The following is a 14,812-nucleotide window of genomic DNA, read 5'->3' on the forward strand; positions in this document are numbered from 1 at the left end:
TTTGGGGTGATTCCAAAAACACATTACTGAGTACCACTCTCCATATTTTCAAGCATAGTGGTGGCTGCATCATGTTATGGGCATGCTTGTAATTGTTAAGGACTGGGGAGTTTTTCAGGATAAAAAAGAAACAGAATGGTGCTAAGCACAGGCTAAATCCTAGAGGAAAACCTGGTTCAGTCTGCTTTCCACCAGACACTGGGAGATGAATTCACTTTTCAGGAGCACAATAACCTAAAACACAAAGCCACATCTACACTGGAGTTGCTTACCAAGAAGACAATGAATGTTCCTGAGTTAAATCTGCGTGAAAATGTATGACAAGCCTTGAAAATGGTTGTCTAGCAATGATCAACAACCAATTTGACAGAGCTTGAATAATTTTGAAAAAAATTATGGGAAAATAATGTACAATCCAGGTGTGCAAAGCTCTTCGAGATGTATCCAGAAAGACTCACAGCTGTAATTGCTGCCAAAGGGGATTCTAACATGTATTGACTCAGGGGTGTGCTAATTTGCAAAAATGTATAAAAACATGTTTTCACCTTGTCATTATGGGGTATTGTGTGTAGATGGGTAAGAAAAAACTATTTAATCAATTTTCAATTAAAACTGTCACACAACAAAATGGGGAATAAGTCAATGGGTATGAATACTTTCTGAAGGCACTATATGTCCAGTTAACATACCTAAAATGAAAGCAGTACACATTCATAGGGGGCTCAGGTGGATGTGCTCTTTAAATGACAAACTACATGATTTTAAACCCTCAATGGCAACCCCCATTCATTTTCTTTTCTCTTTCAAATGACACCTACAAAAAGGGAACTTTTTGAGGCTATCTGTCATCTTCTGAACTTCCTTTGTCTTTTGCTTAGCATCCTGCCAAGCGCCACAGTGCGTGGTTGAGCAAGCACCTTCAATGTCACATGACACCAAGCGAGATTAATTCAACAGTGCTTGATCATCTGAGCTCATTTCCATATGAATAGATAGACAAACTAGTTATTAGGTAGATTAGCTCTGTGTTTAACTGTATGAGTGACTGCACATGTACACTAAGGGTTCACACAGGAATGAGGTCACAGTGACACAATAACCAGAATGTACTTCCTGTGAGGCAGACTTGTGTCTGCTACAGTTCAGTTCGGTAACACCTACTTAAAACTGACAGGTATAAGGCTTTATAACTTGTTATAAGCATGCATGAGCCTTTTTGATGTTGTATTATAAGGATAAAAAATGTGTTATGTCAGTTTTTGTGGCAAATTCTCAACTGCCTCAAATGACTAATGGACCATACATGTTTATGACAAGTCTTACAATGCATTATGACCGCATTATAATGCATTGTAAGTAAAGTGTTCTCATGACATTACATATCAAATACAGTTATTTTAGCCCATAAACTTAACTCTTAAAACCTACATCTTTAAAGAGTATTTTAAATAAATCCCACAGCACTTGTCTTTTCCTACTTTGATGATAACTACTTTGTTGAGGGAAAATGTACTTGCTACGATTGTCATATGTTGTTGTCTCACCTAGCTATCTTAAGATTAATGCACTAATGTAAGTCGCTCTGGATAAGAGCATCTGCTAAATGACTAAAATGTAAAACAAGTCGGAGTGACTTAATCAAACATTTCACGCTGAAGAGGAATTGAGTAACAATGACATTAACAGTTGGACATTCTCCCTTATTGCTTGCTTCCTCATATTTTTCAAGAATCAACTGTTCTTATCACAGATGGGTTTCACAATGAATAGTAACTATTCATACACATTTATCGGATGAAAGAAATGCGGGAAATTTTTATCACGCAGAGAAGTAAAAACAGCATGGATTGAAGAGACAGCCCAGCTGAAATTAGTCATTGTTGATTTCTGTAATGAATAGCCGACCAATTGACTGTCTATTTTACTGACAGACTGTCTGCCTTACTGACAGTTGTGGCTGCTTTGCGTGATGTATTGTTGTCTCTACCTTCTTGCCCTTTGTGCTGTTGTCTGTGCCCAATAATGTTTGTACTATGTTTTGTGCTGCTACCATGTTGTGATTCTACCATGTTGTTGTCATGTTGTGCTGCTACCATGCTGTGTTCTCATGTGTTGCTGCCATGCTATGTTGTTGTCTTAGGTCTCTCTTTATGTAGTGTTGTGTTGTCTCTCTTGTCGTGATGTGTGTTTTGTCCTATATTTTATTTTAATTCGATTTTTAATCCCAGCCCCTGTCACCGCAGGAGGCCTTTTGCCTTTTGCATTTTGGTAGGCCGTCATTATCAATAACAATTTGTTCTTAACTGACTTGCCTAGTTAAATAACGGTTAAATAAAATAAATGCCTGTACAGTGTGTTCGCTATCAGTCACCAATAATGTAAAAACGGACATCTGCTTTTGAGTAAGCGAGGACGTGCAAGAAAATACTACCTGAACCAGACAAGGACATAAACATTTGCTCTGGTATTTGTGAAACATAATTTAAATGACTGTAAATTATGCATTAATACATTGATGAAAGTATTATTTATTTTCTTTTTTCAGGAATCCCTCAGCTCATGAAAATGACCATGTTTGAATCATCATATATATAGCAGACGCTTTTATCCAAAGCAACTTACAGTCATGCATGCATACATTACATATGGGTGGCCCCAGGAATCGAAGCCATAACCCTGGCGGTACAATTGCCATGCTCTAACAACTGAGCCATACTGGACCACAAGTATGTGTGCATGTATGACATTACTCTGATTCTACATTTACTATATAAAAAAAATATATATATTTTTTAAAAACCCTATCTGCATCACTATTACTTTGAAGAAATCTGACAGTCCTTGGCTTTGGCCTCCGCTTTGGCCTCTATCCCTAGCCAGTGATGGCTGGGGTTAAAAAATATCATGGTGCCATTGAGTCTTCAGTACACATGGCAGGGCTCTAACTATGACGGGGAGAGAGGCAATAGGGTTATAAGAGGGGATCAGAACTTTCAGATGGTGGCCTGTAGCTTGTAATCAGTAGAAGGGGGGGGAGATTTTTTCAATGTGGAGTGTCTGAATTGAAGAAACACATCCACCATCCACTTACATTGGGGGGGAACCCCAGTCTTTCCCACATATTATACTTCACAATGGTGTTTTGTACCAGCAAGTGGAAAACCACTCTAAGCGAATGAACTGGCCTTTCTTATAAAATAAACAAAACAAAGGAAATTGACAATAATACCAACTACCTCCACCCCCCTATAACTAACAATGATCTACAGCTACCAAGTATAGAGCTGCCACGCTCCACTTTCAAGTGAACAAGAGAGCATCGCATACAGTGCGTGTTGGGAATTCCCTTTATGGGAATTTCCCATTATTTTTGGATACACATGAGATTAAAGGCCACATCTATCCATTCTGTAGTCTGTCTAGATAAGTGTCAGGGTAAGTTTTCCTATTGCTGATAAAGTGCTAGACAGGGACTGATCTCGTAGACACCCGGTTAATGGAAACCTAGTGGCGCCAGGAACTGTTTTGCCACGTCATCTGACTTGAAATGAATGGATTTGTAAATGTATGTAGTCAGACATTGTTTCTATCAAAAGGTCACTGAGTACAGCAAAGGGGATTTGTGACACCACATTTTTCCACTCCATAAAGGTGGGCTTTGTGTGTGTGTGTTCACATATAGACCAACCGTGCAGCTGTGTAGGTGTTTGGGGGGAGGAAATTCCTGTCAACCCCAACCATGGCTTATCTGGGGGCTGTGTGTGTGACACTATGTGTGTGTGTGTTCTATGCAACAGTCAAATAAGAATTGCTTTTCAAAGCTACAATCTGAAACACAACTAATTGAATTCTTGAATTAAACTTCTCATAGAATCACCCTCTTTTCACTGAATAGATGTAGATGTGTGAGAATGATAAGAACTGGCCCAACCGCATCCATCTTCCCCAGACTGCATATGAGTAGGTGAGCATGCGGCGTGCTATGTCATCTGTGTCATCTCGAGACTGTGGCTAAGTCTCAAATGACACCCTATTCCCTATTTACTGTATTATTTTTGAGGGAATAGAGCACTATATAGGGAATAGAGTGCCATTTGGAACACAGTCTTTGACTTGGCTCTTCGGAGGACTTTGAAACCTCTGATGGAGTTTCTAACTCTTTCGGCTGCTATAGTCCCTTGACACAATTAGCGAGGCCTTTTTTGTCTGAGGTCACAATTCCTATAAACGATGTCCTATCTGCATCTGTATGGCAAGAGTGACCTAGTGCCTGTACTCTACTTCTATATATCATTAATCAATCAAATGTATTTATAAAGCCATTCTTACATCAGCTGATGACACAAAGTGCTGTACAGAAACCCAGCCTAAAACCCCAAACAGCAAGCAATGCAGGTGTAGAAGCACGGTGGCTAGGAAAAACTCCCTAGAAAGGCCAGAACCTAGGAAGAAACCTAGAGAAGAACCAGGCTATGAGGGGTAGCCAGTCCTCTTCTGGCTGTGCCGGGTGGAGATTGTAACATGGCCAAGATGTTCAAATGTTCATTGATGACCAGCAGGGTCAAATAATAAGAATCACAGTGGTTGTAGAGGGTACAACAGGTCAGCACCTCAGGAGTAAATGTCAGTTGGCTTTTCATAGCCGATCATTCAGAGTATCTCTACTGCTCCTGCTGTCTCTAGAGAGTTGAAAACAGCAGGTCTGGGACAGGTAGCACGTCCGGTGAACAGGTCAGGGTTCCATAGCCGCAGGCAGAACAGTTGAAACTGGAGCAGCTGCTCGACCAGGTGGACAGGGGACAGCAAGGAGTCATCAGGCCAGGTAGTCCTGAGGCATGGTCCTAGGGCTCAGGTCCTCTGAGAGAAAAAAAGAAAGAGAGAAAGAAAGAGAAAAAGAGAGAGAATTAGAGAGAGCATACTTAAATTCACACAGGACACCGGACAGACAGGAGAAATACTCCAGATATAACAGACTGACCCTAGCCCCCCGACATAAACTACTGCAGCATAAATACTGGAGGCAGGATATAGGATATAATCATTAAAGGCTGTTCAGGACACTTTTTAGAGTTTAGAAGATTAGAGTTTAGAATTCTATTGTGTTATTGTACAATACTACACCACATAATACCTATTACAGACTTAAAACCATATTGTATATACTGTATGTGAAACTATAATACTCCGTAGGCAGTCATAATACACTATATCAATATCAGCCATAATACATTAGGCTAAATCGTCAATACAAATATAGAAAAAACAAAGGTACAATAAACAATGTAACATCTATACCTCTTTGAATTGCTAAATAATTTAATTGTGTTCAAATAATACCAGAACACAGAACAGTATGACATGGATCTGTCTCTCTGTCAAGATTGCTATAAACTGGGACTCCAATAACAATGGAGCTCCGCAATATTAAAGCTGATCTACCCACTAAATAAAAAACTAAAAACAATGGAGCTTAATGATCCAGTGATCTGCTACTTTAGTGTCTCTAACACGCACGCACGCATGCACACACACACACACACACCTTGTTTGGTGCTTCATCTGCCTCCCCTTTAAATAACTACTTTCTAACAGGGAATGTCCAGCTCCCTGCGGCCATATTATACCCGTAACAACTGGTCCTGGACTTGTTGTGTTGTTTAACTCAAAATTATTTAATTGAGAACTAGTCTGAAGACAACTGATCCCAAATCAGTAGTTAGGAGCAGGATGTAACCAGAGCCTCTTTCTCACTGGTCTCTAGTCCCCTTGCTGTGTTCACTTCAGCCACACAGGACAGCTGGGAATGTGGAACAGACACACAGGACAGCGTGCCCATTCAGGCTACTCTGGGAAGGGGTTTTCCAAAGTGTGTACAAACACACACAGTCAGACAAGGAACGTACACAGTCACACAAATGCACACACACACACACACATACGCGCACACACAGACACAAATCCTGTGGGACCTGAGTTTCAATGGTTTATCTATGGTCAGAGCCCCTCACTGTCTTACACTGTCACTCCTCCTGACTCTGCACCCCAAACTATAACTTGACTGGCAGTTATCCACCAAGCAAACTAAAATCTAACAAAAGTTACTCAAGCTGAGATGTTGTCTGGTTTGTATCAGAAACACTCCACATGACTGGTCAAACAAGTTTTTTTTATTACAAATATCCTTTCAATTAAACAGGTTAAAACAGATAATCACATTTTGATGTTTATAAATCAATGGCTTCTAGAAAAATAAAACTTGTGTCAGTTCGGAGGTAATTTCTCCAAATGTAGTTTCAAATGTCAGATCTGAAATGGCACTTTTTTTAAGGTTGCCATGTTGTGGAGAATTTGTCTCCCACACTGTCTTGTGAAAAATCCTGCTTAGGTGTACCAGGATTCAGACGACACCTCAAAACATGATGGCGATGTTAATTTTGACACAGCATTATAAAGATTTTCCAATTTGAAAAAGCCCCACTAATTGCAAATAAATATTCAATCATATATAATACTGTGAATACATATTTCCAGGCACAAAGATCATAGGTCAACATCTATAGGTTAAATTGAAAATAGATGACTTACTCAAAACGTGAACAACATCAAAATATACAGTACAACAAATAGCACCATGCTAACGTCAGACAATGTTATTTTTTTAATAATTATTAAACCTTTATTTAACCAGGAAGGGCTCATTGAGATTTAAAATCTCTTTTTCAAGAGCGTCCTGGCCAAGATAGGCAGCACCAAGTCATTACAAAAATTACAGACAAACAACATGAAAAACTACAAATAATCTAGTAAAAACCATAGAATTCACAAGAGTATAACAAAATCAAAAACAGCAAATTAAAAACATTGACAGGTCAGGGAATCAGTCTCGAGATCATTCATCAGTGATTTAAAAATACCACAGTATCTTCAACCAGAAAGAAGCTTATGTATTTCAAATCCAATAAATCAAAAAAATAAATATGTGCATTAATGACTACTTTGGTAAACAGGTTAGGAAAGTGCAACAGGTTAACAATTTGATGCCGGAATATTGAATTGAGGTATGTGACATTCAAATATCGCAATTAACATCCAATTTTCCATCTAGATTTTCTACAGACCACACAATCAACCATCTCCACACAGAAACACACCCATGCAGTATCATGTGATAATTCATATGGATCATGTAGTCAAACATGTGTGGGTTTGCACTGGAAATCGCTTCATCTTGCCAAACCAAAGGTATTTCACCCAAAAATGTTTTACACTTACTTACTTTTTCCACTGGTATTTATCAGGTATTTACTCGGAAATTATATGGTAACAATGGGAACTTTCTGGTATTTCCTTCAAGGAACTCAACCCATTCAAATGGTGGCCAGTGGTGTTTGTTGTAACGAATCCGAAAGAAAGAAACAGGTAATTCAAAGTCAATACTGTGTTATCATTTTACCATGTAGTTTCCTGGTAAATACCTGGTCTTTTCTGTACTGTAAAATAAAGTGCTACCGCTATTTCTCCCACTATGACCACCAAGCTAGTACTGACACTGCAACTCTGCATCAATAATCTATTAGATTCTGTCTTTTAACAACCAAAAAGCATGGTAGCGTCTGAAGTCCAGGTAGTACCTCCCTGTTTCGGTCCATTTTCTTCCATTTAGTGCCTAATGAACACAACCCAGTTGAACTAGTCAGTTTTCTAAGCTCCCCGGTCCCAACCCTTCTTAGGGTGCATGTAGTGCTTTTTCTTCAGTGCTCAATTATCGTCAGTTAGCAATATTTGTCTTAACACCCCCGTGGGGTGGGAGGGGCAGTAACTCTCATAGCTTGGGAGTAGGGCAAAGTTGCCCCTAGATGTTGGATCAGTTTTGCATTTTCCCCACTTTATGGTTTGGATTGGGGAACGGAAAATGATCCTATAGCTGTACCTAGGGGAAAGTTCACGCCGGAGCTCATAGCCTGACACACTCCATGCAGTGTTTGAGGTACTCCACCGCATGTGTGTCATCATATGTGGTGAGGCATCTTGGGCATTGGAGTTCCGACGAACCCTAGCACTTTGTCCAGGTGGGACTGGGTGCTAAGTACCGCTGACGCCGCCCCAGGTAAAGGCCCGCTTTTAATTTTTGATTTTTGTCACAGGTGGATTGGCGCTGTTCCTCAGCAGTGATTCGGCCGAGTTCGTGCTCATGCGTGGGGAGATCCGGTGTCCTTTATGGACTCGGCACGTGGAGTTGGCATCTCTAGTAGGGCTCTGGAAGATAAATGAATGATGATCATGAGTAAAAGTGTACCTTCCCATAGCCTAACTAGGCATAGTAGCACTTTGAGGATAATGTATGAAACACTCCACACAAATAAAATGATCACTATAGCATTATTATTATTTTAGGGAAGTGCCCTTTGTTGTACCCTAATGTGATAGCTGACCAATCAGCCTGTTACCAAACCTTAGTAAACTTTTTTGACCCAATACAATGCTATTTTACAGTAAACAAATTGACAACAGACTTTCAGCACGTTTATTGGGAAGGACATTCAACAAGCACAGCACTTACACAAATGACTGATGATTGTCTAAGAGAAATTGATGATAAAATAATGTGAGGGCTGTTTTGTTAGACTTCAGTGCTGCTTTTGACATTATTGATCATAGTCTGCTGCTGGAAAAACATAACAGCTATATTGTGGATAAACAAGAGCTATATTGTGGATAAAGAGGTACCTGTCTAACAGAACACAGATGTTGTTCTTTAATGGAAAGCTCTCCAACATAATCCAGGTAGAATCAGGAATTTCCCAGGGCAGCTGTCTAGGCCCCTTACTTTTCACAATCTTCACTAATGACATGTAAAACCAGTGTGTATATGTATGCGGATGACTCAACACTATACACGTTAGCTACTACAGCAACTGAAATTACTGCAACACTTAACAAAAAGCTGCAGTGAGTTTCAGAATGGGTGGCAAGGAATAAGTTAGTCCTAAATATTTCTAAAACTAAAAGCTTTGTATTTGGGATAAATCATTCACTAATCCCTGAACCTCAACGAAATCTTGTAATGAATAATGTGGAAATTGAGTAAGTTGAGGTTAACTGTTATCGTCAAAACATATTGATACAACAGTAGCTAAGATGGGGAGAAGTCTAAAGCGCTGCTCTGCCTTCTCAACAACACTATCAACAAGGCAGGTCTTATAGGCCTTAGTTTTGTCTCAATTGGGCTACTGTTCTGTGTGGTCAGGTGCCACAAAGAGGGACTTAGAAAAATTACAATTGGCTCAGAACAGGGCAGCATGGCTGGCCCTTAAATGTACACAGGGAGCTAACATTAATGATATGCATGTCAATCTCTCATGGCTCAAAGTGGAGGAGAGATTGACTTCATCGCTACTTGTTTTTGTAAGAAGTGTTGACAAGCTGAATGTACCGAGCTATCTGTTTAAACTAGTAGCACACAGCTTGTGTGTATAAATACACCTTATGGAACAGCGGGGAGTGTGAAGAGATACACAAAGGTACAGACACACGCATACGCACACAAGCGCTAGCACACCCACTTTACACACACGTACATTGTAATATTGTTGTATGGTGGTATTATACATTTTGTACTGTAGATATGTTGTGGTGTAATGTTTTATGATGTACTATTTTATCTTTGCTTTATATGTAATGTAAGTGCCTTTATGTGTTTGGACCCCAGGAAGAGTAGCTGCTGCATTGGCAACAGCTAATGGGGATCCCTAATAAATACAAATACTGTATCTTATTAGCCGTTAGCGAACTGTATGAAGAACATGTCTGTCGAAACGTCATTGTATCATCAATTCTCAATAAATGGCAAATAGGGGACGGACATAAAAGCTTCCTTTCATGGCTATTTATTTTACTCCTGTTACAAGTTTGTATGTAATGTATGTTAGTAATGACTATGCGTGTGTGGCCTTACCTGTGCCTGTGTGTGTAGCTGCTCCTGTAGTCGAGATACTTCCTCTTGCAGGTCCTGGATCCTGCCCTGCGCTCTCTCCCTGTCTGCCCGCTCCGACTTAAAGTCATCTGTGTAGATGAGAACCTGTGAAGGAGAGAGGGAAAGGGTGAGGGTGTGTGTGAGAAAGAGAGAGGGATATGTTTCTGATTCAACTGAATAGGGTGGATCTGTATGTGAGAGAGAGGTTTCTGATTCAATGGGGTTTTCTTTAATGACTGTTGTGTGATGCATGGATTCATGTGTACGTGTCAGAGAGAAAGAGAAGGAAGAGGGAGAGCAAGAGTGGGGAGACAGAGGGACAGACAGAGAAATAGAAAATAAAGATAAAGAGAATGTGAGCGAGACAAAGAGAAAGAAAGAGAGAGGAGTCAGACAATCCTACACCACACTAACCTGTTGCTCTAGCATCTGGATGCGGTCCTTGTATCGTCTCCTGCTCTCATCCAGCTCTCTCCCCAACCTCCCACAGTCCCCCAACTTCTCCTCCAGTAGGCCGTTGAGCCTGGCTATCTCCTGCTGGAGCAACCCAGCTTTGGCTGAGGCCAACTCTGGGAACAAGCCCAGGCCAGCCCCAGGCTCTTGTGTAGGCCCGGGCCCTACCCTATGCCCCACACCTGGAACAGGACTGGAGGTAACAGCCAGGGCACTAGACTCATTCAGCTTCTGACACAAGTACCTCACATATGCTTCCCTGCTCGAGTCATACTTTTGCCATTTGGAGTTTAGACCTTCCACCTGGGAAAATGAAGGAGGGAGGGAGGGGAAGAGGGAGACATTAGTCACAAACATGTACACACACACTTGTGCACACACAGCTTCACACAAACACAAGGCTGTTCAACTTTGGTTCTGATAGCCCATATGCTATGACAATGTTGGATAACTACAGTCTGCAAAAACACTACAGTAATTACTACAGTATATGTGTACTACAGTTTCTTTACTATAGTATTTATACTTTAATAAACTGTAAATAATACTATACTACAGTCATGTATATTCAATACTACAGTATTCACTGTAGTGTTTTTAAAGACTAAAGTATGCAAAAACACTGCTGTCCATACTTCAGTAAAGTCTACAAAAACACTACAGTGAATACCATAGTATACTATAGTATTTTTTCATGTGGGTAGAATGGGGTTTCTACAGTGTGTTCCTGCTTACATATGCCACTCTTTGCGTTAGCTTTTGGTTCTCTTCTTGGAGTTTGCTGACTAGAATGTCAATGCGACCAGCTTCCGTATAATCCAATATCTGACCATGAAAAGGGGAAACAAGAGCTCAAAATGATACCATCCATTTAGAAATCCAACAGAAACAAACACAAATAACTTGGTTGAAAAGCACATAATGGCAGAGACAGAGAGATTCATTGTTTTCATTTTTAGTTTTGAAAGACAGTTACAGTGAATACGCTCTTCCCAGTGAGCACAAGATATTGAAAATACGTAATTTGCCGATAGGGTTGTAGCTCGGATGTAGCTACTGCTGTTCTCCTCTCTCAGTTGAAGTTTAGTGCTTGCAACCCCAGGATTGTGGACTTTTGGGTTCGATTCCCGCATAGGCCACATATACTGAATATAACATTCAGTATATACACAGTTTGTGGATATGAATTAGCTCTTTACACTTGTACCCATCTACAGGTTCAAAATAGCAGATTTGGGTGATGATAAATGCCTAAATTGGAACCCAGTGGCTGTACAGTAACATGCTATACGTGAAGTCAAAACGCAAGGTCTCTGCTTCCTAGCGCAGTACTGGTTTTGACTGAACTTGACAATAAGTTACCCCCATCTCTCCCGCAAATGTTGTCTGAGTGAGGGAAATGCTGTAAATAAAGAGGACTCTATGTATTTTGAAAGATGAGACATTGAGGATTATAATACCACTTTGATGTCACACAAGCAAGCCAAACACCCCTTAGTTCAAATGTGCACTTCCCCATTCCATATCATAAAACTCATGTAATATACAGTGCCAACGATTATGATCACAATGCGTTCTTACAGTGTTAGGCTTACACAAGGCAATTCAAAGATGACATGGCATGGCAAAGATGACATGGCATATTGTGCCGAAATTTGGCAGGGAACACGCATCTGAACGCACTCGTGATTCTTTTATAGTCGCACCAAAATTACTATTTGCTTCTTTGAATTGCCTTGTGAAAGCCTAACACTGTAAGAACGTATTTCGTAACTTAGATAGCAATAGAACACGCTTTCAAATTATGCCCACCTGACCAGATTGCGATTTATAATGGACAATTTTTGAATGCGTAAACAATTACGTAGGAAATTACGTAGGAACTGTGCACACTTTGGAGAGGTGTGTTGCCACATAGAGACACCAGTTAGACCTCTCACTTGTCATTTCTTTGTCTTATGTTGCACCTACCCCAAATTTACCATGAATGTTCTTATCATGTTACTGAATGTATCCAGAGCATTTTCAGATTTCGTATTCAACAACTGCGGCAAAAAGTACAGTAAATGTAAAACGCACATAAAATCAACAGTGTAATGTTTGGATTCAGTTTTGTGTCAGATTAACTGTTTTGTCCTCACCTTTAGTCTAATATTTATTTTTCCCATAATCTCCAAACTGTTCCCTTATGATTGCTACCATGGTTATGCATGTGCTTTCCATATTTCTTCTGTAAGAAACATTTCAATTTAGCCCTATCTATATAGGCCAATTCCCACGAGTGTAAGGGGTTAACTATAATTTGCCTTGGATAAAAGTGCTTGATAACTATGCTATTACACACTTATTATAAACTGTGTGAGTCGAGCCCTGAATGCTGATAACAATAGCAATAAGGCACCTCAGGGGTTTGTGGTATATGGCTGTGTCCAGAACTGCCCTTAGCCGTGGTATATTGGCCATATACCATATCTCCTCGGGTCTTATTGCTTAATTATACAACCTTCATACACACCTCTTTTGCCTTCTGCTGCATTTTCACCTCCTCCGTCACTCTCTCTCCTCCCTTCTTCTCTCTCTCTAGTCGGCCCAGTAACTCCTGACACACCCTGACTGTGGCTCCCAGTTGGCTCCGGAGCTGGTCGGCCTCTCCAGCCAGCGAGGTGCACAGGACGGCACGGGTGGCCTGGGCACGGTCCCTCTCTGCCAGGGCAGAGCGGAGCCTCTGGATATCCTGGTCCTTCTCGTGGTCTGGTTGACGGGTCACACTCTCCAGCTCTCGCTCCATCTCCCTCAGCAGCTGTTGCAACCTCTGTATCTCCTTCAGGGGTGGGATAAAATAATAGAATAGGCTTCAGTGTCAAATGTGAGTCAAATGCAGAAGATACTTAAAAATATATATATTATTATTATTGATGGACAATATAGCTTTTTGGAATGTTTTATTGTATTGAATTATGACTTTTATCTGACACAGATGTGTTTGTTTTGTGAAGGCGAAACAACACTGACCGCTGCAGTTGTACACATTGAAATGGAAAAAAAAAGATTTTTGCTATAGCAACATCCTCTCTGTACGGCAAGGTGGTTTTGAAGCAGGGACATTTTTATCAAGCCTGATTGGCAAGTTTGGTGGTAGGTTAGGCCTACACTAATAGTCTTCCCAATAGACCTCAGTTGTGAACTAGTGTAGGGTTAGGGTTATCTCAAACCAAGTGCATATAGGCATGGTGTAGGCTAGTGGCTATTTTCAGAGAAAACCATTTACAGTAGGCCTAAACTACCCTGCTTTCATAATGTACAAATTGAAAATGAAAGAAAGAAAAGACATATATATGTCATAAAGGATCGTTTTAATACTTGCAGACGTTGAAATTAAGTAGGGCTATAACCTAATGTTAAAAAGCACAACTATGTTTCACAGGGTTAGCCTAAACATTAAATGCACATGATACATATTAAGAACACATAACATAAAGTCAATTCTACTCACTTGTTGGCTCAACTCTGCTTGCTGAACCGCATTCATTTCTGTGTCTTTCAATTTTTGCTTCAGTTTGCAGATTTCTTTGCATAAACTTTCCAGCAAAGATTCGGCAGGTGCTATGACAACAGGGTCATACCCTTCCACATTGATACAGGTATTTTCGTATTTGCCTAACCTAGCCTTTAAATCTGCGATTAAATTGTCCCTTTTCTTGATTTTCTTACTTAATGTGTCAATCTCCACCCGAGTTTCGTGGTAGAAAGTAGTCAATGTATGGCAGCTCCGTATTTTTGATTTCAGCGTATCATTATCCAAATCGACATCCATCGTGTTCCTTATTCCAGTCATGTTCCTTATTCCAGAGGTAATTTATCACTGTTGCTTCTGACAGATGGGGATGGCGAAAAATCTTCAATATTCCATCAGCTTCTGAAATGATTCTGTTTATTTGTTCGATAGAGTTTGTGTTCGTAGGTTATACAACATGTCTTCAAGATTAGTCTGAGGAGGATGTCAACTGCGTAGCCTGAAGGATGTGTCTCATCTGAATTTGGAAATAAATAATTCCGACAATTACAGGGGATTTCCAAGAGGGACTTCCCCAACACAATAGGTGGATTTTTCTTGTACTTTACTTTTTAACAACGTCGGGTAAATTGCCAACTCCTTTCCGAGTTGATCAATCATCCATTCCAGTAACAATCTAAATAATATGCTTTCGTTCCTTAATAAATGTTCTAACAATAAAGGACACTGGACTAAATTGACACAGTTTGACGGGAGCAAAATAAAAAAACGCAGCTGCTTGAACAATATGCACATGCGTACAACTTTTCCGGTAACATAGTGGGCTAACGTTACCTCCCTCTTGTGACATGCGCAAATCCACAGATCATGCA

The 14,812-nt window shown here is 40.2% G+C and overlaps 1 protein-coding gene across 2 annotated transcripts; it reads right to left on the bottom strand.

Moving 5' to 3' along the window:
• Nucleotides 1-6,147: 6,147 nt before the first annotated feature.
• Nucleotides 6,148-14,748, bottom strand: LOC100306806 (TNFAIP3-interacting protein 2). 2 transcript variants are annotated; one of them, XM_014195503.2, is made up of 6 exons: nucleotides 13,920-14,748; nucleotides 12,942-13,247; nucleotides 11,162-11,251; nucleotides 10,388-10,729; nucleotides 9,956-10,078; nucleotides 6,148-8,256 (listed from the first exon to the last, which is right to left on the bottom strand). In XM_014195503.2, exons 1-6 carry the CDS (start codon nucleotides 14,259-14,261, stop codon nucleotides 8,122-8,124), a joined length of 1,338 nt encoding a protein of 445 aa, XP_014050978.1. In that variant the 5' UTR covers nucleotides 14,262-14,748; the 3' UTR covers nucleotides 6,148-8,121. The 2 variants fall into 2 exon arrangements, with proteins under 2 accessions (XP_014050978.1, NP_001158817.1); NM_001165345.1 differs by having other exon boundaries at nucleotides 9,956-10,209; nucleotides 13,920-14,445.
• Nucleotides 14,749-14,812: the final 64 nt, after the last annotated feature.

Source organism: Salmo salar, chromosome ssa04, assembly GCF_905237065.1.
Source record: "Salmo salar chromosome ssa04, Ssal_v3.1, whole genome shotgun sequence".
NCBI classification, from domain to species: Eukaryota; Metazoa; Chordata; class Actinopteri; order Salmoniformes; family Salmonidae; genus Salmo; species Salmo salar.